At 40.7% G+C, this 26,768-nt stretch overlaps 1 protein-coding gene across 2 annotated transcripts in view; it reads right to left on the bottom strand.

The window, feature by feature from the left end:
* The window catches only part of MRC2 (mannose receptor C-type 2), a 102,380-nt gene extending 76,009 nt beyond the window's left edge, over positions 1-26,371 (bottom strand). For both annotated transcript variants that reach the window (XM_069076227.1, XM_069076226.1), the window contains exon 1: positions 25,983-26,371. In XM_069076227.1, the coding sequence (XP_068932328.1) occupies positions 25,983-26,139 (157 nt within the window). In that variant the 5' untranslated portion in view covers positions 26,140-26,371. The remainder of the gene's footprint in view (positions 1-25,982) is intronic.
* Between the last annotated feature and the right edge of the window lie 397 nt (positions 26,372-26,768).

The following is a 26,768-nucleotide window of genomic DNA, read 5'->3' as shown; positions in this document are numbered from 1 at the left end:
AAAAGATTCTCTTGGCAGAAAAGTGATGGACCACAGGTGAATGAAATGTGCATTCTAATTCAAGATAAACATATAGATTTGTCTTGCTTGACAGCACTTAATTTGTTACAATAGAGGGCTTTTATTCATAGTTATTTATAGAAGGGAGTGAGGAGGAGTGATATTTATACCCCCCCAAAAAAAAGTAAAAAAGAGTTATCAATGAAACCTTTAAAAATGCCTAGAAGTGAGCAGAAGGACCTTCAGAAGAGGAAACAGACAAGCAGTGTTCAAACTACTATGTCAAATTAAATATATGATTCTCTAACAAAATTCCACAAAATCACATACAATCCTCTTTTCTGTTCGTTGTAAAAGGAAATGTTTATATTCGTTGATGTTTATCAAGTTCATAATAATAAAAAAGAAAATTTTAAAAATTATAATCCAAACCTAAGTATTACAAGTTCTCTAAAGAAGTATAAACCATAAACAGTCTTATAAAAAATAGCCCCAAACTACTAAAAATAAGAAATGCAAGTCAAAATCACTCTGAAATTACATTTCAGACCCAGCAAATGGGTAAGAGTGACAAAAGATGGGAAAAGTTAATAAGAGAAAGATTATAGGAAGTCAGACACATTAATACTCTTCTGTGAATTGTTCCCACCGTTCTGGAAAACAATTTGGAATTATGCTTTTAAAAAAAAAGTGTGGGGACTAAAATATCCATACCCTTTGATCCAGAGATTTTACTGCTAGGCAGATATCCCAAGAAGATAAGAAAAATAAGGTCTGTATATGCAAAAATATTCATAGTAGTAAAAAAAACTTAGAAGTAACTAGATGTTCATCAACTGGAGGATGGATAAGTAAACTGTGGTAAATGTAGCCATGAAATATTGTGTACCATAAGAAACAATGTAAAGGATTCAGAGAAGCACCAGAAGACATGTGAACTGATGCAAAGTGAAAAATAAAACAGTATCAGGCAAATAATATACATTACTACAACTATGTAAATTAAAAGAACAAAAAGAAATTAGATTGAATGCTATGTAATTAATTATAATGATCAAGCTTAGTCCTGAAGAAGAGCCAAAAAATACACTTTCTTTTTTTTTAAAGAGATGAGGGACTAGATAGGTATCTGGCACGGATGATAAGGTTAATCTTAACTGGTTTGTTGCTTAGTTTAAGTAATCTGCTTTTTTCCTCTCTTTGTTATTATTTGTTACAAAGCCTGGGAAGGTAGATAGAGGGAAATATTGAGAAGTAGGTATTATGTAAAGACAAAAGATCAAAACTTAAAACAAACCCCCAAAATTCCAATTCAGAATTTGACAACAGTCAAAAACCGCCTCCCTATTTGAATCTATTGAAAAGTATATTTGTGGTTTCCCTTGATAGAATGTAAACTTGAGGGAGGGTTCTGTTTTTCCTGTTTTTATAGTTTCATTGTCTAGCACAGTGTTTGGCACAAGTAGATGCTTTTAAAATGCTTATTGTTCAACTGAATAAATGAGAATCAATTAAATCAAATAAGCTCCTACTATGTGCTAAGTCTCCTACTATGTACTTTGTCTCTCTTTGGGGAGACAAAGAAAGACCAAAAAAAGTCCTTGTTGCAAGAAATTCACATCCTAATGGATGAATGGAGAAATGCAAGTAGAGGAATGATTTATATGCTATTTTATGTTATTTTATTGTACATTTTGCTAAATCATTTTTCTTTGTTACAAGAGAGGGTTCGATGTGGTGGAAGACATATTAGAAATGACTACAACGTAAAAACACAACAACAAAAGACATCAATGAAATATCTTCTAGACTTAGGAAACAGATAAATTAGGTTATGATTTGCTGACAAGAGGAATCTTCCCTGAGAGTTTCCCTGGTGTATTATTTATTTCCAGATCATTAAGGACTTGGGAGAGTGTGTGTGTGGAGGGGTAGGGTAAAGAGCAGACACAGTTCAAAGTGTCAGGTGCTATTCACTTCTTAAAGATCAATTAGACATGTAGACTCAACTTGCTGAGATGATAATGTGTCAATGGAATAAGAGAATTTAATTGACAAAAATTCAATTTATAAGCAAATTTTTTATCAAAATTCATTCATTCTCCAGTGGATAAGTGGTAAAAGGATATGTCAAAACAGTTCTCAAAAGAATAATTGCAAATTAATAACAACAATATGAAAAATTAATTACTACAAATCACAAATAAGAGAAATGCAAATCAAAATGTCTTTGAAGTTGAGAAAATTATTAAGTTGACAAAATATGGGAAGTCAACATTAGAGGGCCTATGGAAAGATAGGAATGCTTCTCTTCCGTTGGTGAACTTATGAAATGGTCCATTCCTTCTAGAAAGCAGTTTGAAATTATGTCCATACCCTTTAAGCCAGAGATACCACTTCTAGGCCTATCCCTCAAGGAAATCAAAGATAGAAAGGAAAGGCCAATAAAATTATCCCTTCCACATTGTGTCTTTCCCCATCTCAGTTTCAATATATTGCAGGTCAGCATAAGAAATTAAATGAGAATTTTGAGGGACTTTTGCAGTAGCTACAGACAAAATGCAAAGGCCAACAGATGACAGAGAAAAAGTTTAGAAACTCAGAAATGCATAAAATATATATTTATATAAATATATACCTATATATGTATACATATACATATATATGGAGAGAGAGAGTATTGTATGACATCAGCCTATTTGATCTTTTAATGCCATAATAATTCAGACTTCTTCTCTGGTACAAAGGGAGGGCCAAAAAATTTTACAGATTGGGGGGGCACTAGATCCCTAACTCCCCTCATATGGAAGGAATTGCTGTATCCAGTGCTCTAAAAGTACTGGTGAAACAGCTAGCTGGTATAGTGGGTGTTGGGCCTGCTCAGGCAGAAATGAGTTCAAATCTGGATTCTGACAGTAGCTGTGTGACGCTGGGCAAGACAAGTGTTTGCTTCATCTATAAAATGAGCTGGAGAAGGAAATATCAAACCACTTCAGTAATCTTTGTCAACAAAACCCCAAATGGCATCATGAAGAGGTAAACATAACTAAAAACAACTGAACAACAAACCAGATAGACAACGGGAGAATGTAATAAGGCATGAGACATAATTGGTCAAACTTTAAAAATTCATCAGATTCATGGGACATCTGTCATTAAATGAAAGCAACTGAAAGAACACAGGGAACTCTTAGTGGCTGGCTGACTGAGGATCAGTCATGCCTCTTGTGGCCTATAGAATGCAAATTTGGAAGATCTTCCCTGCCCCTAGGCTAAAGTGCTCCTGAAGCCTGGGGTGGGAGGCTTGTTTTTCAATAGATACTTTTTGATTAGCCAGTGGGTCAATAAGGTTGTTACATTCTCTGAGCCAGGAGAAGGCTATATAAGCCCTGATGTGAGGCTTTGTTTTGGGGCTCACTTTGAGAAGTGTTCTGTGATTTGATCTGGATTCTGGGAAGCCGTTGTCCAGAGCCCCCCGGCTTTGAAAAACCCAGATGTTGAAACCCAGATGTTGACTGGGTATGGATGTAATGGTTGGACACTTTGGAAATCTGTCTACTTGATCTGTTTCTCTGACTTCATAATTCTGTCTGTATATTCTGAAGTTCGGGGTGCTGACCTTTTTCCCCTGAACTAGGTAAATGATACATGTTTGACTGATTAAAGTAAGCTTGTTAACCCATTTTGAGTTGCTTTCCTTTATCGAAGCAGATCCAAGAACCTGTGTGAGCAGCCACCGGAGGGATGCTGGGGTGCTTGCTGCTACATATGCATTCTTCTATTCTGATGAAAATCATAGGTCTGGACAAAAAAAGGGTAGAGGGGAACCTCCAAAAGTTTCTGCTCTACTGGTGTAATCTTCGCAAATCCAGTTACCTATGCTTTGAAAATTATAAGGCATTATACAGATTATGGTATTGTTATTAATATTTCAACACTTTGATGGAGTTGTGATCTCACTTATAAAGGTGTTCTCTCTAACAGTGGTGATGTCAACCCATTCAACACCTTTTCATCCTGCACAGCTCTTAGCCTTACCTTCCTGTAAAACATCCATTGATGGCACACCCAATGTGTCTAGGGCTTTTTTCAGGAAATCATTTGTTTTCTCTTCTGGGCATATATTTTTCTTTTCTTTTCTTTTTTTTTTTTTTTTAAGCAATCAAGGTTAAGGAACTTGCTCAAGGTTACACGGCCAGTTATTTCTGGGTGTGGTGCTGAGTGTCTGAGCCTGGAATTCCATCTCCAGGTCATCCTGACACTGGAGCCGGTGCTCTTACTCACTGAGCCACATGGCCGCTCTTAAGCAATTGGGGTTAAGTTACCTGCTGAAGGTTACACGGCCAGGTGTTTCTGGGTGGGTGCTAAGTGTCTGAGCCCAGGATTCAATCTCCAGGTCATCCTGACACTGGAGCCGGTGCTCTTACTCACTGTGCTACCTGGCCGCCCCTGGGCATATGTTTTTCTAAGGATATCCTTCAGGCCACCACTCTTGACTAGTTCTCGGTTGGTAATATGTTAGTGTCTCTTCACACCCACCATGTGCATCTCTACTGCTGTTTGGGTGACCCTCAAATTGATTTCTTTGGTCACTATGGTATTTCATGTTCTGCAGTCATATAGCTTTAATGAATTTTTGTTTGTTTTAAAATGGTCCCATTTTCAGGGAGGAGCTTGGGATCATTAAAAAAAAAAAAACAGCTAAGTTCCACTTAGCACAGATAATGAATCCCATGAGTTGGTCACATTATATGAATTAGCGCCGCATATTTATATTGGTTTAGAACACATGACCATATTTTACACAATTATAAGATTGAATAGTGCAAATTTAAATATATGCTATGACTTCACAGGATTCATTATTTGCATTTTCAAGACCTAGTTGAATTTTGTAATTTCTCAAAGAATATGCAGCCTACTTACCACTTCTGGTTCAGTTGTGAGTGTCCAAAATCTACATACAGAATAGCTAATACTATATTAATATTGCTAATAATTCCATTATTAACAAAAGCAAAGTAAGAATGCTAATCCCCTCAACTTCTAGAATAAGATGGAATATCAGTTCAAATATATGCAAAGTGCTTAGAGATCATTCATGAAGCAAAAGATAAGTGAACATATTAAAAGGAGCTTTAAATTAGGAGTCCAGGAACTAGGTTCAAATCCCAGTTCTACCATTTGTGTGACCACAGACCAGTCATTTACTCTATGCCTTATTTTCTGCACCTATAAAATGAAAGGGTAAGACTGAATAATCTCTAAAGACCCCTTCCAGCTCAAATATTCCAAAATTCTATGTTCTAAGGTTCATTCTAGCTCTAAATCTCTAAAGCTCTAAATTTATGGTGGAAAGCATTTTGCAATCCAGTTGGTAAATTTGGCTCTGTCCACAGGGCCATGATCCAAAAGCCAACTCTTCAGCCTCCACCCCTGCCCCACCCTCTCACTTCTCTTTCTGCTTTCCTCCTCACTTCACACACTCACCCCTACTGGGAAAACCACTCCCACGACTATTACCAACTCACCCAAGATAGAATAAAATGAAAACCTAGGATTCTGGCCAGTGCACTCAGGCATTTTTCAGAGTCCTGACACTGCTATCTCATTCCACCAATTTTTCCATTTCAGTCTCCTGTCTCCACATACTGATATGAGACAAAAGTAAAAGACACATTCACTTGGCTAAATGTTCCCCAAATGACCAAACTACTCAGCTGTTTATGAGGACAAAGAAAATATTCTAGAACTCTGCCCTGGTGGGGTTTGAAGAGGGTCTATAACCACAGAGCTTCTACAGGGGGGCACAGCATGATGGCATCTAGGCTGGGCAAAAGGAGTGCTATTCAAACTTTCCATGGTGGCACTAGATGCTGCCGCCCCTTCACCAGAGCATGTGAGTTACCCTAGCTCAGCTTTGTCCCTGTGGAATTTCCAAGTCATCTTCCCACTATTCCACTTAGGATTCCTATTGCTCTATTGGCTGGAGTTACGGATCTCATCAGTAGTCACAGAAGAAGTGAAGTTATTTCATTTATACAGGGATTAAACCCATGACTTTGCTTCCATGAGCACTGTGCTCCAAGGAGTCAAACTAAGGAGTCAAAACTAATGCAGAAACAAGGACACATAGCTCCTGGTACAGTAATTAAGATTTCTGATTGCTCAGAAACCTTCAATTTGGGGAACAATAAAAGGACTGAATCTATAACTAAACATGATACTGTAGGCTAGAATACCACAGTCTTTATGGGCCAAATGTTGAAACAATTCAAAATAGAAGAAAGAAAGAGAGAGAGAGAGAGAGAGAGAGAGAGAGAGAGAGAGAGAGAGAGAGAGAGAGAGAGAGGAATGAAGGAACAAAGGAACGAAGGAGAAAAGAAAAGAAAAGAAAAGAACACATTCTTCTTTCAGTTTCATAGATGTTTCTTCCCACACACCTACCAAACTAGTGAGTAGCAGAGCCATAACTAGGGCAAGGCAATCTGGACCTTGTCCCAGAGTGGAGAAATTAGAGGTCAGCTGACAGCAGGTTAGAACAATAGAGGTTAGCACCTAGTTAACAAATTAGAGTGAATTAAAATTCAAATACTTCAGGACTCTAACCATTGCAGCAACCATCACAGATCACAACCTAAGAGGACTGTTGGCAAAGCCTGCCTTCCACCACTCCTGGGGAAGGGACAACAATGTAAAAAATAACAATAAAACATTTTTTTAAATAATTACTTAAAGTAGGAAGGTAACCAAATGGCTGAAGTGAGCACTTTCTTTCCCCCATGCTAACCCCACTGTATATGGAAGTCCGGTATTCTGGGATCTTTTTCTCCAATATCCTCCTCCCTACTCACCTTGCTATTTGCCCTTGTGATACTTGCCTTGGGTGCAAAAATTCCTAATTGTGGCTCTGTTGCGTACCCGCAGAGCACAGGGTTCTATACTAGGTCCTTCAAAGGCTCATAAAGTCTCCTCACTAAAAATCTTCAGTGGATCCTCTTTACAGATTGCATAAAACCCCAGCTTAGTGGCCCAGCATTTAAAATTCTCCACACTTAGGCTCACGTCTACTCTTCTAGCCTGGTTTCAGTATTCCTTCCTTTCATTAAGCCTGCATGCCAGCTAAACTAGATGACCACTAGTTCCCTGAAAGTGACATTCCATCTCCACCACCATGTATGAGCATGGAATGTCATCATCCATTCAGGAATGTTCTTCCTCCCATAAAAAGTCCCACCATCCCTTTACATAAAAACATCTTTCTTCAGTCTTTGCATCTTCCTCCCTTCCTTATTCTTTCAACTTCTTATTTTCCCTTTTTTCTGTCTCCCAATGACTCTCATTGGCAGTTCTCTTTAGTGCTACTCAGGACTACAAAACAGTATAATTCAGATGCCCCTATGGCTAGCAAGTTCCCACCACCTGTAACTCTCCCTCTCTCTGTATCATTCAATCACTAGTTACCTAGGAGCAAACCATCCCCAACACTCATTTACCTCCTGTTCTCTCATCTTCTTCAACCCTACTCCACCTACTAGGTACCACTCCAATGCTACCCATTGGGCTCTTTGGAATTCCCAAGTACATAATGAAATTCAGGTCTCTTCATCTCATTCTCTTTCCATCTACTTGCTCTCAGACCTGGTTTCACCTAAACTACTTTCCAAATCAATCAATCAACAAGCATTTATTAAGCACCTACTATGTGTCAGGTACTGGCTAAGGATACAGCTACAAAAAATGAAATAATTCATATAGGAAGGTGCTCACATTCTAATGAGGGAGACAATGAGCAGATATACAAGTATAACAACAAGCACATACACAACTATAAATAGCATAAATGTAAAGTGAACAAATACAAGTAAATGCCAAGTACTTCAATACAAGATAATTTGGGAAGACAGGTACAGGTTGGAGAGCTCAGGAAAGACTTGATCCAGAACATAGTGCTTGAGCTTTGTCTTAAAGTAAAAGAATTTCATGTGGTGGAGATGAGGAGGAAGTGAATTTTATAGGTGTGTGGGATAACCAGCTAAATGGCAAGAAGGTGAAAAACGGCTCATCATGTGTGAGTAACAGAGACTAGGCCAGTTTGGGTAGATCACAGAGTATGGAAGGGGCAGTAATATCCAGTGAGGATGGAAAGATAGAATGGGGCCAAGTTGTGAAGAGCTTTAAAAGCCAAAATAAGGAGCTTATGTCTTATCCCAGAAGCAATATGAACTGGTGACATAAGATTGTCTCACCAATTGGAATCGAGTGAGTAGAGGACTCACACCGACAGATCTGCAATTAAGGAAAATTATTCTGGCAGCAGTGTATAGAGTGGTGAAAGAAATGAGGCATGTTTACTGATTAGGAGGTTGTAGCAATAATCTAGTCAAAAGGTGATAAGCACCTGAATGGAGATGGTAACTGTAAGAGTGAAGAGAGGGGGTCAGATCCAAGAGATGCTGCAGAGGTAGAAAGAGCAAGATTCAGCAACTTGGATATATGAGGCAAGGAAGAGTGATGAGTCAAGGCTAATGGGAGACTAGAAACTATGGTGGTGCCTTTGACAAAAATATATTTGGAAGAGAGGAGTTTATGGGGAAAGATGACAAGTTGAGTTTTGGTTATACTGAGTTTGAGATGTATCTGCTACATCCTGTTTGAAATATGCAAAAGAAAATTGGTGATGCAGGACTGAAGTTCAGAAGAGAAACTGGGAATGAATAGCTAGATCTAGTAGTGATATTGTTGTTGTTGTTGAATTGTTTTGGTCACGTCTGACTCTTCATGACCCCATTGTGGAGTTTTCTTGGTAAAGATACTGGACTGGTTTGCCATTTCCTTCTCCAGCTCATTTACAGATGAGGAAACTGAGACAAACAAGGTTGAGTTACTCGCCCAGGGTCACACAGCTAGTTTGAGGCTAGATTTGAACTCGGGAAGATGAGTCTTCCTGACTCTAGGCCTGGCACTCTATCCACTGCACCCCCTAGGTTATTGAGAGATTACATAAAATAAGAAATGAAGAAAGCTTAAGACAAAACCCTGGAGAACACACACAGGATCAGAATCAATCAATTAGGGAAGAACAAAAGAGTTCCAAGCTGCTAAATGAAGCTAGAAAAAGTCACTCAATCATGATGACTATAAATTTATGCTACCCATCAATCTACTGCTTTTCTGTTTTGAGGGTCCTGGATCACTGACCTCCCCTCCTCCCCAACTCCTGCTCTTACCCTAAAGTCCCTAGAAGACCTTTAACATTCATGTGGGTGCTCCTTCTGGCCTCCTAAAGTCTCAATATCTTTAAATCCTATGAATTACTCCTTCATTCCACCTCAGCCATGGACAGAAATAGTCATGTTCCATCATTACCCACAAATGTTCTTTGACTTCAAATCCCTCAATATCATGGTACTTTCTCAGGCAATTTTTCCCTCTGAGGTTACCTCCTATCTTTTCTGTGTATATCTTGTATGTACCCATCTATTTAAATATTGTAAGCTACTTTGTAATTTTGCAATATTCATTTTTATTGTGTCGTAGTCACTGTTATTTTCATTTACATCACTGATGTAGTCATTGCATGTACTGTTTTCTTGGCTCTGTTTACTTCACTTTGCATCACTTCATGTAAGTCTTTCCAAAGAACAAGCTTAGCCCAAAGAAGAGATCTAAGAATACACCTCTTCCCACTTCACAGAGGTAGGTCTCTATGGATATGGAAAATTGCATATATTTTCCAGATTTTTTCAAAGTATCAGTCAATTGTGCTGATTTTTTTTCCTCTTTCTCTTCTTTTTTCTTTTAAAAAAAATTATTAAAAGTGATCACTCCCTGACAGGGACAGGGAAAGATAGAGGGAGGTAGTTAGGCAATGTAAAAACAAAAGACAGCAACACATATTTGTTTTCGAAATAAAATGTATGTGTGACCTTGGGCAAGTCATTTAACCCCAAATGCCTTGCCTTCCCCCCTCAAAAAAAATACATTAGAAATAGAATGTAAGCTTCTTAAGAAAAAGGACTATGTTTACCTTTCTTGGTATTCCTAGCATTTAGTCCAGTACCTAGCATAAAATAAATGCTTAATAATTACTTGTTAATTGATTGACTTCACTTTTTTCCCCTCCAAATCTCAACCCTATGCTAACCTTTAACCCTATAAAATAGGTTAACAAAAGTTTAACATAGGTCAACACAGGAAGGGGAGAAAAGTGAGGTTCATCAGTAACTAGACAGATAGATAGACACATGGATGGATAGACAGACAGATAGAGAGAGACAGACAGACAGACAGACAGACAGACAGATAGGTAGACAGGTAGATAAGTAGATAGATATAGAAGGGTGAGAAACCCCTGCTTCTAATAGCACTTTTTCCAATTACATGTAAAGACAATTTTCAACATTCATTTTTTGAAAGGTTTTGAGTTCCAAATTTTTTACCCTCCCTCCCCCCAACAGCAAGCAATCTGATATGTTATACATGTACAATAATGTAAAACATTTCCACATGAGTCATGTTGTGAAAGAAGAAGCAAACAAAAGGAAAAACCACACACAAAAATGAAAATGGTATGCTTCAATCTGCATCAGTTCTTTCTCTGGACAGCATTTTCTATCATGAGTCTTTTGGTCTTTTGATCCCTCCTAAGATCCTTTTCTAGTTCATAATTCATATCACATTCCCTAACTATGGATATTCCAAGCTTTTTCTGTCCTGGACCTTCTCTCTTCTCTCTGTACTTTCTTGTGATGACCTCATCAACTTCTAAGAGTTTAAAGATCTATGCAGATGACCCCACATCTAGATATTATCCCTATTCTCTCCCCTGAGCTTCAAAACTACATCACCAAAAGCCTATTGAACATTTCAAATTCAATATCTTAGAAACTTCTCAAGCTCCACATGGTCCAAACAGAATTCATTGTATTTCTTCCAAAATCTAGCGTTCTACTAAATCTGTTCTGTTAAAGGCACCACCATTCTTGTGGTGCCTCCCAGGCTCATAACCTCTGAATTATCTTTGACTCATCACTCTCCCTTATCCCATATATACAATCAATTGTCCAATCTTTCTATTTCTACCTTCAAAACATTTCTTACATCCCACCCTTTCTCTCTACTCACATGCCCACCATCTTAGTTTCAGGCTCTTATCATAATTGCAAAAGCTTTCTAATTGGTCTCTGCCTCAAGTTTCTTCCCATGCCAATCTATCTTCCATACAGGTGCCAGAGTGATTTTTCTTAAGTATAGATATGATCATGTCAGGCCACTACCCAATAAATTTCAATGGTTCCCTATTGTCCCTAGAATAAAATATGAATTCATGCTTAAACTATCTTTCCAACTTCATTATATTATATTCCCCTTCCCACACTTTGCAATCTAGTCAAATTGATTTTCTCTCGGTTCCTTAAAATGGTAATTCCATCTCCTTTTTAAGTGTCTTTACACTGATTATGCCTCATGCCTACAATACACTCTCTTCTCATCTCTGCCTCATAGAGCACCTTTCTTCCTTTAATATGAGGCTCAAGAATTCCTCTACATGAAGTCTTTTCTAATCCCCTCAGTTCCCCTCCTTCATTTATCATCTTAAGTGTAAGGACTTAGCATAGTAGATAGAGAGATAGCCTAAGGGTTATGAAGATTTAGGTTCAAGTTCTGCCTCTGACACATCCTAGCTGTGTGACTCTAGACAGGTCACTTAACCTTCTAGTACTCTAGGTATATATAATACTCTAGATACTGTAAATTACAGAGAACCTGATGACCTCCACTAGTTTCCTATACCAGTGAAATCCCAGATCCTGTCCCTGTATTTATTCTGAAGATCCTTATATGCATTTTACCTCATTCTTTGTTTTTATATCCTCAGTGACCATCTTAGTGCCTAGCACATAGTAGGTTTTTAATAAATGATTATTGATTGATTCGTGGTTTAAATCAGCCAAATGGCCACATATTATCTCCTTGACTCTCCAGGGCTACATATGTTACACCCTATCCCCATTCCCCAAAAACTCATTCCAGCATTTGTTCTCCTGACAGTCAAGAAGTCTGGCTTAATTTCAAGATGGCCACATCTCAAACTACTGCAACTGCTTTTCATAAATGAGGATGTGAGCTAAGGCTTTGGGGAAGAAGAGCAAGGGACTGGCCCAAGGGAAAAACCCTGGGAGCACACTAGTACCATTGAAAGAGGAAACACAGTTTTAAAATGATCAAGTTGACTCCCAAACATTTTACAAGCCTTAAATTCTTAGCGCTGAACTTTGACTACACCCTTAACTTCATCCAGTTATCTTACAGATTTGTGGCACTGCTCTCAGGAGGACCTGGGTAAAAGAGTGAGTAGATCAGCACGAATCCTTTGCTATTTCTGGAGAAATACCCCCTCTATTAATGGGAAAGCATGAATATCATTTCCATATACTGTCATTTTTTAAAAGGTAGCACATGGGCCAATTTTTATGGTCTGGCACGTATATATTGGGTTCCATGTATAATAGCTATCAGAAAAAAGTTTCTGATAATAAAGTTTTTGGAATTTGGGAGCCGGAAGAAGGCCCTTTCTAATTCTGAATCTGAACCTATGATGTGGACAAGAGATTAAAAAAACTGATATTTATGACATACAGAAACAAGCTCATTACTTTATATTCACACCTTAAAAAGTATATATGTTTACAACCATACATATAAAAAAAAATGTTGTCTTCAATACAAAAATTTTCTTCATTTGACAAAGGGATTCCAAGCTATATTTAAATGTTTATTTACAGATTGATGGAAAGGTTAAAGAATAAGGAAGAAGAAACCTCTCCTTCCTTATTCATAGGATCATAAATTTGGAACTGGAAGATATTTTTGATACCATTCAATCCAATTGATTCTTTGGGATTTTATGTCATGGACCCCTTTGACAGTCTGGTGAAACCAATGGACCCCTTCTCAGAATAATGTTTTTAAATGAATAAAATGAAACACAAAGGATTAAAATGGAAATTAATCGTATTGAAATAGTCATCAAAATATTTTTTTAAAAAACAAATTCATGGACTTCAGATTCAGAACCTTTGATCTAATCTCATTTTTCACATGGGGAAATTAAGACCCCAAAGGTCACTTAACTAGCTGATGGCATAATCATGATTCAAACCCAGGTCCTCAGACTCTAAATTCAGCACATTCTAGAGAACACGGAGTAACTAGACCTAAGTCTTCATCTTCTTTATCCTTTATCTCTGAGATTATAACAGAGGTCAACAAAACAGAAGGATTCCAATTTTTTAAAAATAGAAGATTCATGTCAGAAGGGAGTTGTTGTTTGTCAGTCATTATTGAGAGAACCAATGATATCACGGGATGATGTCTTGACTTGTGTGTGAATTGGATTTAAGTGAGGCAGAGTTGCACAAAGTCATTAGCCTCACTCTCTCTTCCTGAGTCATTGAAGTTCAATGGCAGGACAAAAGTCAAGATAACTAGTGATAGCCTGAGATGCAGTGGATGACCTTGGTGTCTCTGATGCCTGACCAAGCTCTAAATGCTCTACAGCACCTGCATCAACTGCCTTTATGGCCAATGGAACAAAGTTCTCATCTACCCATTCTACCAGGGAAAGTCATCACGTGTTTGGGGTAGATATCTTCTTCACTCACTGATGGATTTGAAGCCTCTCTGCTGAGATGGTTTTTACCAGGGTCTGGCCACTGCACATGCTGCAGCTTCTTGGAGCCACAAGTAAGCGTTGGGTGAATCAGGGAGACACCAAAGGTGGATAACAGCACTGGAAAGGACTCAGCAAGACCTTATAAGAGAGGCGTTAGTCCTCCCTGAGCACCCCGTAAACCACCCAAGAGGGAGTACGTACAGTACAGTGGAAAGAACACTGACATCAGATGACCTAGGTTCAAATCTGGCCTCTGACACTTGATACCTGTTGTGACCTTAGGCAAGAGTCTCCATGAGGAAAATAAGCCATTGGACAAGGTGGTTTTCAGAGAGAGGTCCTTCACAATTCTAGATCTGTGCCCCTTTTAAAAATGTAATATGTCTGCTATACAAAATGAGTTTCACATATAAATTATTTCTTAAGGGACCACATCCTGACGGGTGATGAGTTAGCAACATTCAGATTTGAACTGATATAAGAGGAAGAGGTCAGAATCTCCTAGATTCTTTCTGTAAGGCCTCCAGAATGAACTGCTTCTAGCACCTTCTTACTCCATACAAGAGGCAGTCTGATGTTGGAAAGATTGTGTCTTATGCCATTGAACTTGGCTCCCGTTTGCTTCCCTAAGTTCCTGTTCCCTCCAGCTTAATGAGAGGGATATAGATGTAGTCACATAGAAAGGGATGGCTTCTGTCCCCTCCAACTGACCAGCCTGACCTGGATGTCAACCTCCTGTCCCTCCTGACAGCAAAAATGTTCTTCACTGACACATTTTGTCACTTACTGATACCTTCTCACTATTTTCTTCCCTCCTACCTCTTCTTTCCCAGATTCTAGACTAAGCTCTATCACTAACTTACTGTATGAAATAAACACTGACTTCAATCAGAAAGTCAACATATATTTTATGTTTACTATGTGCCAGGCAAAAACACAGTCCTTGTCCTCAAGGATCTCGCATTCTAATGGGGGAAATAATATACAAAGAACGCTGTACATCCAAAATACATGTAGTGGAAATGGAAAGTAATTTCAGGAGGAAGGCACCAGCAATTAGGGGGAAATGGAAGCAAGAAACGTCTCTTGAAAAGATGGGATTTTATCTGACTTAAAGGTAAACTAAATAGCAGGAAGAAAGAACATTCCAGGCATGGGGGACAGCCAGGGAAAAGGCAGAGATGAGAAATTGAGCAATGCGACTGAGGGACAGCAAAAAGGTTAGTGTTTCCTTCCTTCTTTCAAGAAAATGAAGGGGTTGAGTTAGATAGTCTCAAAGGACTCTTCCGGCTCTGAAGCTATATTTAGTCAGAGACAGCCATATTTTTATCATCAACCACAGTTCTTGAAACTGTCATAAACCAAAGTCCACTTTCCAGAAGAGTTTTGTAGCTGTTGCCATTTAGCCTTCTTTACTTGTCCTCCAATTCTTTCAATTCACCTATCTCTTCCCTGACTCCATACTTATTAGCCTATAAATCCCTCCCTAAGCCTTCCAGACCCTCCACTCACTCCTAACGATGACTCAAAATCTTCCTCCATCTCCAGTCCCCAAATATGTCCTGCAATGTGCCCTAAAATCGAGTCTTCTCGATCTCCAATGCCAAGTTAGAGGAAGAAGGCATGGGAAACAGGGCCAAAGGTGGACTTGGTTTCCCAGGATACGAGAATGAAATTCATCTATAACATTTTCCAGGGATAGGGGTTGGGGGGGCATGGGGGGAACTGTCCAAACCTGTAATTTCACCAGAACTCTTGGTGCCTAAATTCCCTCTGAGGATGCAGATTAGCAGCTACCAGTAACTTATAGAGAATGCCCTGGGGCTAAGTCATACAGTATGTGTCGATGGAAACAAAACTTGGGCATAGGTCTTTTGGTCTCCAAGGGAAGCCTTTGAACCACCATGCCATTCTTGCCTTCATTAGTTAACACAGTAATCCTAACTTTAGGGTAGGGAAGGGGGAAAAATGATCTCTTTGGTTTTAAGCAAATTATTAACTTTCTAGACCAGGTCTTTTTAATCTGGGATCCATGGACTCCCTTCCAAGGTATCTGTGGAAAGATTTCAGTGAGTGCATGAACATAGAAATAGATATAGTAGAAATATAGACACAGACACATATGTGGATATGTATGTATAAATATATACACACATATATGTATAAGCATATTGTGTGTGTGTGTATATATATATACACGTATATATACACATACATATATATATATATATATACCTACACACTATCTATCTATATTATTTGTTGTTGTTAAGTCAATTTTCAGTTATATCCAACTCTCCATGACCCCATTTGGAGTTTTCTTGGCAGACACTGGAGAGGTTTGCCATTTTCTTCTCCAATTCATTTTACAGATGAGGAAACTGAGGCAAACAGGGTGACTAGTGTCATACAGCTAGTAAGTGTCTGAGGCCACACTTGAACTCAGGAAAATTAGTCTTCCTAACTCAATTCCTAGCATTCCGTGCACTATGGTGCCACCTAGCTGTCTTGTATGTGGGTATGCATGAATGCATGTACATGCATACATATGTATATGTATACATACAACACGTATACATAATACATGCACATATGTATTTGGCTTCCTTCGTGATGCCATATATTCTATTTTATGCATTTAAAATAAACATATAAAAATATATTTCTTTTTTTTTTTAAAGCAATTGGGGTTAAGTAACTTGCTCAAGGTTACATGGCCAGTTATTTCTGGGTGTGGTACTAAGTATCTGAGCCCGGATTCGATCCCAGGTCATCCCGACTCTGTGGCCGGTGCTCTTACTCACTGTGCTGCCTGGCCGCCCCTAAAAATATATTTCTATGTCATTGGTTTCCTTTGTGATCCTACATAATTTATTTTATACATTTAAAATAAAATTATTTTGACATGGGGCTTGGTAAGTGTCAATAGACTGTCAAAGCCATATGTGACATCAAAAAGCTCCAGAGTGCCTGCATTAGACCCCTCAACATTCTTCAGGATATCTCCAAAGCTGCCTCACAGGATTGTTGTGAGGAACAAATGAGATAATATACATAAATTGCTTTGTAAACTTTAAAGCAGTAACGTTAGCTATTACCTAATCATGAACGTTAGCTTTTGTTAAAGAAGATGGTTGACTTTCAGATTCTTAGAGGGCTGCAGCTCTGGCCCCACCCCACCCCCACACACCCAAAGAGCAGCTGCACACAGGCCTGAGTTCTTCCTGGAGGACCTGGAGCTGGGGTTACAAGAAAGGTGGCCAACTTGACTGTTTTCTGTTCCCAGTGTTCTTTTTTCCCCGTCCTTTTTAACACAAAGTCATCTCCGAGCTGGTCCTCTTGACCCTGAGTACCAGCACCTATGAGGCCATTGATCAACTTCTCAACATATATTAATATATTCTCCAGAAGAAAGGAAGAATTTCAGTGTCCAGTACATAAGTGACAGTTTTGTTTTGATCTCTGCATCTCCAGTACCTAGTAGGCGTCTTATAAGTGCCCAACAAGTTGAATCCTTGCTCCAATCTCACTACCCTTGTCCCAAAGCAATATTTCTTTTTAAAAAAAGTTTTTTTTTAATTTTTTTTTTTGAGGGCAGTTGGGGTTAAGTAACTTGCCCAAGGTCACATGGCTAGTTTTTGTGTTAAGTGTCTGAGGCCATATTTGAACTCAGGTTCTTCTGACTTCAGGGCCGGTGCTCTATTCACTGCGCCACCTAGCCGCCCCCAGCAATATTTCTTTAATGTCATTAGTATGGGGTTTCTTCCATCAAATTCAGACAGAAACTCCTTTTTAAAATTTTGTAGGTTGTGTTAAAGAGTCAACTGTGGTGGAAAAATCCAATATCTGTTGCCAACTTGGTGAGGAGGCTCTCAGCACTTAGCAGATCTGAACCCTGATCCCTGATCTCCTTGGATGACAAAAGTTTTGGCTTACACCAGGCCCAGAATGAAACCCTTTCCAGCTTGGGAGGACCTGCTAGAACTTGTCCTCCATTGGCAGGGCCCTTGAGAGTTCCACTCTATGCCATGATGAAGCATGAGAGGAGGACTTTCAAGGTGGTTGTAGAACCAAACCATGGGAAAATGACAACTCACCACCTCCAGGAGACTAATAAAAACCACCATACCAGTCAACAACATTGATCAAGCACCTACTGCTTGTACCAAGCCCTTAAACATAACCCAAAAATTGGTTCTAATGAAGGTTGGAATAGATGACTTCTAAGCTCCCTACCAAATGTTAATTCTAATAACAGAAGATGGTGTGCCCACCTTTAGGAAGAAGCTGTGATCACAGCCACAGTAAATGAAGAGATGCCATTCCAGCAAAGGGGAGGGTTTGAATTGAGGACTACATTGTAATCAATGGTGTCTACCCTCCCCCCTCCTCAAAATCTTTCTAGTTATGTCACTACTTTCTAACACTTTGCCATCTGCAACAGGACACTGACAAAGAGATATTCAAAACAGGTGCCAGGGAGTCAGAGGCTGAGAGGATGGGATTGGGGAGGGAGAGACAAAGAGAGAGAGAGCTCCCCTCCAAAATCAAGAATGGTAACCACATCACGAGAGGCTACCTGGCTGTAAGCTTTTAACAAGAGGGTATCCCCATTAGCCAGGGACAGGCCCCTTCATACCACATCCTTCCAGGCAAACTCTTAAGCCACAGATTTTCAAAGTGTTCAGGGGAAGATGTAAAGGATAAAAGGTCTGAGCCCTCATGAGTCCTTGGCTCATTAGAGGTTTCTGCATGGAGGGGAGAAATGGAATGAGGCAGGGGGCCAATTTGCTTAAGTTCAGAGAGTCTAAAGCCAACTTGCTCTGTCCTTTCAGGCATTCACTCAACACATCCCTATCTGGTATCTACCATGTATGGAAGATATGTAGAGTATTGGCGCTTCAAGGGATGCAGAGATGAATCAGAGGAGATTCTTGGCCTAGATTAAACCTAAGTTTATCATCAGATCCAATATCTCATTTCTTACATAAAACCTGCATAGGGAGTATCTATCTCACTTTCCTTTTCCTCTTCTTCTGTGCCCTCCCAGGAGGACCTGGAGACTAGGGGGAAAACAGGAAGACTGGAAGAATTTCTATATAGTAAAAGCTATATGGAGATTCTACTATTAAATGGAGTTTGTTTGGTTTCCCTAAAAAGTCTTTCTATTTTAAAATTCAAAACCAACTTTTTGGGGAAGTTTTATTGAAAGAATTTCCTGACTTTTAGATTGTCTCATATTCATTCCTTTCTCTTGTCTACTTCATATGCATCTCTTGTTTGGACTACTACAATAGTCTCCTTATCAATGTCTATCTCTTCTTTTAATAATAACAATTATAGCATTTATATAGTACTTTAAGTTTTGCAAAGTCTTTACAAATAAGATTTAATATTCAAAACAACCCCAGAAGGTAGGTGCTATTATTACCTTCATTTTACAGATGAGGAAACTGAGATAGGTATTAAATGATTTGTTCAGGGTCATGCAACTAGTAAGTATCTGGATTCATATTTGAACTCCAGTCTTCCTCACCCCAGGCCCAGTGTCCTTACTCTTTGCACAATCTAGCTGCCTCTTCCATCTATTTGCCATGTGACTGCCAAAATCATCTTCCCAAGACATTGATCTGACCTTTCACTCCACTACTTAAAAAACTTCTATTAGCTGGCCACTAAAATAAGTATCAACTCCTCAATGTGGCATTTAAAACCTTCCACAGCCTGACTCTGGTCTACATTCTCAAACTTATCTCACACTATTCCACTCAATTCCAGTCAACCTGAACTTCTCATTTTCCTCCAGACTCAACACTCTGTCTTTTGTCTCCCTGAGGTTTCACAAGTTTCACATCACCCATGCCTGGAATACATCCCTCATTCCCACTTCTTTTTATCCTTATCTTCCTTCTCAGCTCAGTTACCACTTCTTTTATGAAGTTTTCCTTGATTTTTGCTAGCACAATACCTAGCACACTTTGCTATTCAGTCATATTAGTCATGTCCAACTCTTCATGACCCAATTCAGGGTTTTCTTGGCAAAGATACTGGAATGGTTTGCCATTTCCTTGTCCAGATCATTTTACACATGAGGAGACTCTGACAAACAGGGTTAAGTGATTTGTCCAGGGTCATACAGCTATTAAGTATCCAAAGCCAGATCTGAACTTGGGTCTTTCTGACTCCAGGCCCTGGCCACCTAGTAGAAGTTTAATCAATACTTGTTAATTGATTATGGACATTTTGTTTTATCCTTTCCTCTAGACTATAAACTCCCTGAGGGCAAGGACTTTTGTTTTTTGTCTTTGTATGTCCAGTATGTTGCATAACTGTCAAATGATTATTTGCTGAAGTTACCTGATGGGTATCTGAAAAGCAAGATTGAAGAGTTGCAGCTCTGAAATGAACAAATAAGAGATGAAATGTGTTCTTTTTTCATCCTAATGGATGAAAAATCCTACCTCTTCCTCTTCTTGCCACGTATAAGTTAAGAGAGGAAGGCAGTGAATCTCCACAATTAACACAAACAATGACACCTCAGCTAGACAATGCCTGGTCACTCAGTTGCTCAAATCAAGCGTGCCAGCCAGGTCAGGGTAAGGAAGATTATTTTTGTAAATAAAAAAAATTTAAGTAGACATTGAACTCATATGACTCGCAAGAAGCAAGGAGAGGAAGCATGGGATTAACCCTCCTGAACCAGACACAAGACCCAGCTAGCTCTGGCAGCAGCAAATACCTGATGCCTTTTAAAAAGAATTTACCACCCCCACCCTCCGTTTTTAGCTACCCAACTGCCCTCTGCCAACTGACAGACTAGGAGTCTGTGCTCTATGGGAGTTCTGAGACCTGCCCTTGTCCAAACCATAGGAAAAAAAAAACCTGAGACTCCCTCCCCCTCAAGTCTCACAGTAAAATGTTACCAAATGTCCTTGTCAGTCAGCAACATTGATTAAGCAGGATATTCCTCAGCTTGGCCCTCAAGGGCCTCCAGAAATGAACTGCACCCTACCTAGTCAACCCAATTTCCCTTCACAAATCCTGGCCTCTAGAACTACAATGGCGCTGGTGTTCCTGGTCTCCAGAATATAGAAGGACTCACACTGGCTTCCAGACCTTTGCCCATGGTATTTCTTCCAATTGAAATGCCTTCCTATTTCCCCCTCCCCAACTCTCAATCCTCTTAAGACTCAGCTAAAGTCCCACCCCCTCCATGAAACTACCTGGACTACTTTGGCCCTCCCGGATCTTACCCAGTGAGAACCAGCAGTTCCCAAACTCATAGTACTGTATTCTTTGCTGCAAGGCATCTACATATTGAATATTTGTGTGGACAACACTATGGAAGAACTGAGACACTCCCATGTGTGCAGTTTCTCTTCCATAAGGAGCAACCTTTGTTGTTGTTAAGTTATTTGCAAGTTCAAGGTCTGAAATATTTTGAGCCTCATGTGTACATATAATAGTCAAGTTCTATTTATGTTTTTGAATGCCAAGTTTACCATACCATAAGCACTGTATAAACAGAATTTATATTAAATAAAATTATTTATACATCTTATTTTCCCCGAAATAACAATGTCCAGCATTTCATGGCACACCTATTGAAACTAGTGTCACATGTAGCTTGACAGCTACCAGTGAGGTTGGGTCTGGAGCCTCCCTCAACCCCTTCAGCTCCAAGGTTAACTCTGCTTGTAATTTAAAGTCTATAATACAGAATCCATGGGGCTTAATAGAAAAAGCTCACTAAATTTAGAGATGAGATGGGGAAGATTCGGAGATGAGAGGAGGGAGAAGTAAGCATGGGGATATCTGAGGTTGAGAGTGGGAGTTTGGGGCTGGAGTCAGGTGGAGGTTAGCTCTACTGGGTCCCCTACCACCTTCAGATCTCAAGAGATCCCTCCCAACCCTTAAGTCTCTATCACTAAATCTGGGCAAGCCACAATTACTTAAACTTCCTAAGTTATGGTTCTGGCATCTGTAAAATGAGAGGCTGGACTAGATAACTTGGATTGGGGGTAGGGGTGGGGGTGAATGGTCACTTTTAGCTCTCACTATGCTCCTATGATCCATTAAGGGGCATCGAGATGTTGCTGTGGATAGAGTGCCCAGCCTGGAGTCATGAAGATTCATTTTCCTCGGTTCAAATCTGTCCTCGGACACTTACTAGCTATGTGACCCTGGGCAAGTCACATAACCCCATTTGTCTCAGTTTCCTCATCTGTAAAATGATCTGGAGAAAGAAATGGCAAACCACTCAAGTATCTTTGCCAAGAAAACCCCAAAAGAGATCCCAAAGAATCAGATGATTTTTTTCACAACTGAAACAACTCAACTTTCATGACACAACAAAATGATCCATTATGCTAAAGTTCACACTCTATGTTTCTTGACTATTGCCCTGTTGGGATCTGCTAACAGGTGCAGTGGAAACTTGAGAGTCAGTATTCTAGTTTTATATCCCACCTCACTTTTTGGTAATTGAGTAACCATGAGCATCTCTTTCCCTGTTGGAAGATCAAAGGAGATAATGCCCATAAGTTGGTCTGGGAACTTTTAAATGTTCTTGGAGAAATCAGCTATTATGTTGTACAGAGTCTTTGGTTCATCAGCAAAGTCTAAAAGAAAGAAAACTAGATTCAGAGTCAAAAGACCTGAGTTAGAATGCTGGTTCTACTACTTACACTGTTCTTAAAGTCCTTTGAATTGCTGTGTCACTTTGAGCCTCTCATCAATCACAAGTACTTATTAAACACCTACTATGTGCCAAGTACCATGCTAAGGACTGGAGAAACCAAGAAAGGCAAAAAACACTTTCTGCCCTCAGGGAACTTACATTCCAATGAGAGACACAACCAAATTGATTGAGCCAGATGACTGAATTTAAATCCTAACTCTGGGGGTTACTTTCTTTCTTCTTTTTTTTTGCTTTTTTTTTTCTTTTTGGAGGGCAATTGGGGTTAAGTAACTTGCCCGAGGTTACACGGCTAGTTTTTTTTTGTTTTTTTTTTAACGTGTGTGGGTGTTAAGTGTCTGAGGCCGGAACGGAACTCTGGTCCTCCTGACTCCAAACCCGGGCTTTGGGCTTTACTCACTGTGCCACCCACCCAGCCGCCCCCGGAGTTTACTTTCTTTCTTTTTTTTTTTTTTGAGCAATCGGGGTTAAGTAACTTGCTCAAGGTTACACGGCCAGTTATTTCTGGGTGTGGTGCTGAGTGTCTGAGCCTGGGATTCGATCTCCAGGTCTTCTCAACACTGGAGCCGGTGCTCTTACTCGCTGTGCCACCTGGCCGCCCCCGGAGTTTACTTTCTATGTGAACTTGGCAAGTCACTTCATGGAAGAGAGGATAAGCATTTATTAAGCACTTATTATTTATTTAGCATTTATTAAAGTGCTGGGCACTATTTTTTTTTTACCAACTTTATACATATTTCACTAGATCCTCACAACAACCCTGGAAGGTAGGTGTTAGTATTATCCCCATTTTACAGTTGAGAGAACTGAGGCTGAAGGAGATTAAATGAATTGCTTAGGATCACACACAAGAGTAAGTGTCTGAGGCTAGATTTGAACTCGGCTTTTCAACTCCAAGCCCAATGCTCTATCTATTAAGCCACCTGGTTACCAGGGATCTAGATTGGATGGCCACTGACATTCTCTGCTGTTCTAGATCCATGACTCAGTGATCTCTACTCAAATGCCAGTTTGGTTACTTACTATTTATATGACATTGGGCAAGTCCCCTCATCTCTCCAGGCCTGCATTTTCTCATCTAGTAAAACTAGGATGCTGAACTGTTGTTATTTAGTCATTTTTCAGTCTTATTCAATTCTTTGTGACCCCATTTGGTGTTTTCTTAGCAAAGATACTGGAGTAGTTTGCCATTTCCTTCTCCAGCTCATTTTATAGATGAGGAAACTGAGGTAAACAGGGTGATGTGACTTTCCCAGGGTCACACAGACAATAAGTGTCTGAAGCCATATTTAAACTCAGAAAGATGAGTCTCCCTGACTTTGGGCCCAGCATTCTATCCACTGTGCCCCCTAACTGCCCAGGATGCTGGACTAGATGATTTCTAATTCTTCTGGAGTATTGTTGTTGCCATTTAGAGATGAAACTGAAACTTAGTGCAATTAACTTAACCAAGGTCACAAGCTGGTAAGGAGTCATTTGTCTAGCTGTCTCAATGCTCTTTCCATCTACCATACCACCTTTATCCCCAGAAGTTTTCCTAGGTCTTTGGGCTGAATGGAAGCATCTCCTCTCAATAAGTCACTCTACTATATAAAAGGAGTCCAAAGAACACACAGTAAAAAAGTCACTACCCATCCCTGCCTGGGAGGAATTCTGATATGGTTGTCACCACACTGACATGGTCGGAGATGGAGAGTCTACTGTGAAAGATGATGAGGAGCCTGAGGTGGAAAGGGCTGGGTTCCCTTTCATGTAGTGTTGTGCCCCCATGGGCACCTCCAGCATAACCTTGCTCTCCATATCTTGAAAGAATGTATATATGAAAAGGAGAGAGGGAAATGGACAGAGCCTAAGAGATGTTACAAATGTTAAACTCTCCAAAAGTTAAAGTAGTCCATAATTGTCAGCTAACATTGTTGGAGAGGGAGGAAAAATATCCCCTTTTTTTTTTTTTTTAACTTCCTCAGAAGATCCAGCAAATGCTTGCAATGGAAAAAAGCAAGAGTCAGCATTTTGCCCATGCGCCCCTCCCAGGGCCTGGCGCTTTAAACTCTGCTGCTCCAGGGCTTCTAGGATTGGCCATCTTTCCCCACCACCACCACCCCCTTCCTCTACTCCCCCTACCTCAGAGGTCAGAGCACAAAGTTGAAAAAAAAAGATACTACACATCCAAAGTATGTAGCAAAGGGAGCCTTCCCTCCTCCATTCTGCCCTTATTTAAGGGATAAAGGGCAGCCCCCCAAACCAGATCCTAAAATCTGCTTGCATTGGCTGATGACAACAGAACTAGAGATAAAGTTAGAACTGCTTTGGGTGAACATGAGCAATTTTGTTCGTCACTCTCTTCACCTCCCCTCTCCCCTCACCACCACACTCTCATCCCCACCTTCTCCAAACAACCCCTCCAAAATGGCACAATCTGGGGTAAATTCATGTCCCAGCTGCCTGGGTCACACACAAGGCAAGGACAGCTCCCAACTGCCAAGTGGTGATGTCTGCATGTCAAGTCCACTCCCTAGTTAAACTCAAATGCTGGGCCACCCCCTCATTCTGAGAAGTAACATCTAAGCCTCCGGCCATTCTGAAATGGTGAAAGACTTGTTTTTATCCCCCAGACAACTTGGGAGTGACCAGTGGGCATAGCACTGCCTTTTCCATTTTGGCTACCAAATAGTAACTTTTGGAATTCTCTTAGGGTAGGGCCCCTAATCCTTACCCTATACTTTGCTGTCTCCTGAAAGGTCAGTGCTATCCTGAGTTAGTCCAAGATATTTCCAGACTGAGGGGACAAATACCCATTTGCCAACCCCCCCCAAATATGATTTTGATTCTTGGTGGTCCAAAACAACCCTAATGGGCTATGCACTCCAGAAATGGGAATGCCACATTCTACACTCTGCCCTTCAAAGACAAATGGGGTAAATGAAGCAACGAACACACCAAAGATGTGAGGAAAAAAAATCCTTCCTCCTGCGGCTGGGCCAGAAAGTTCCACTGGGGACAGTTCTGGCTTCCTTTGATCTTTTACAACTGGAAGAATTTTCGAAGAGAGACCACTGGAACTTAAAGGGAAGCTGGCTTTAGTGGTGGTCTTTAAGACTTAGACAGGAGTCTGGGAGAACTTTTCAAGGAGTTCTCCAAACTTTTTCCTAGTCTGGTACAGACCCCTTGCTTCCCCTCCCCCTACTTCCACCAGTCGACCCACCACATCTGGTTTCACTCAAATCTTCACTGCATCCTCACTCTCCTCTCTCTCTCTCTCTCTCTCTCTCTCTCTCTCTCTCTCTCTCTCTCTCTCTCTCTCTCTCTCTCTCTCTCTCTCTCTCAATCTGCTTCCCTTCTTCCCTCTCTCTCCTTCCCTCCCACATTTATCCCCTCTTTCTTACCTCCTCCTCCTTCCTCTCCAGAAATGGAGAGACAATTTTGTTTCAACACCTCCCTCCTCACCCCCTAACGCACGCACCTCTGCTAAAGAATGAGTGGGGATAAAAAAGAAAGAAGGAAAGAAAGAGAAAGAAAGAAAGCCTTTCTTCCTCCCTTCATCCATCGTCCAATTCTTCTCCCGACTCCAGGAGAAGCAGTCCCTTGATGCTGGCAGCGCCTTACCAGTGGGGGCGACGGTGGGGACAGCAGGGGTGGCGGCTGTGGCTGCCCCCGCAAGGCTGATCCAGGAGCCCGAGGGGCTGAACACCACACTCCCGAGAAACAGGGCACAGCGCAGCAGGTGACGCCAGGCAGCAGGAGCCAGCCAGGAGAGCCACATTCCGGGGGCTGACTCCGCCGGGGTTCCAGGCACTGGGACAAAAAAGGGATGGATGGATGGACTGAGGGCGAGGAGCTGGAGGAGCGTGAACTGAGGGCCCCAGAGCTGGCTTGGAGATGCTTTGCGTCCTTCCCTGGGCCAGTTCGGAGTGATGCCTCCCAGGGAAGGGAAAGAGAAGGGAGGGGAGGGGATTGAAAGGGAAGGGAGGAGAATTGAGGGGAGAGGAGGGATAGGGAGGCTGGGAGGGGTTGGAGCAGGAGGGGAGGAACCAAGGAGGAGGGTTTGAGGGGTAGCGAAGAAAAGAAGGGGAAGGGGGGGCGGAGCAAAGAAAAGAGAGAAATAGAGAAAGTGGGAGAGAGGAGGAGAGTAGAAGAACGTAACCGATGAAGAGAGGGAGAGAGTGGGGGGGAAAGAAGGAGAGAGATGGAGGGAGTGGGCCAGGGAAAGAGGAGGGGGCGAGGGAGGAGTATGAGTGATGGTGAAAAGTAAAAAAGGGAGACTAGGGCAATGGGGGTGTATGCGTGTTACGAACTGGAGAGCAGGGAAGGGGTGTGTAGAGAGGTGACAATGAGCTCTCTCTGCCTCTTTCCTCTTTCTCCCGCCTCTTTCCCCACCCCCACACCACCTCT

Source organism: Petaurus breviceps, unplaced genomic scaffold, assembly GCF_028583685.1.
Source record: "Petaurus breviceps papuanus isolate PSGF00001 unplaced genomic scaffold, PetGlider_PUasm1.0 90925, whole genome shotgun sequence".
NCBI lineage: Eukaryota > Metazoa > Chordata > Mammalia > Diprotodontia > Petauridae > Petaurus > Petaurus breviceps.
The sequence above is the reverse complement of the archived record's forward strand: the minus strand, read 5'-3'. Positions and strand labels throughout refer to the sequence as shown.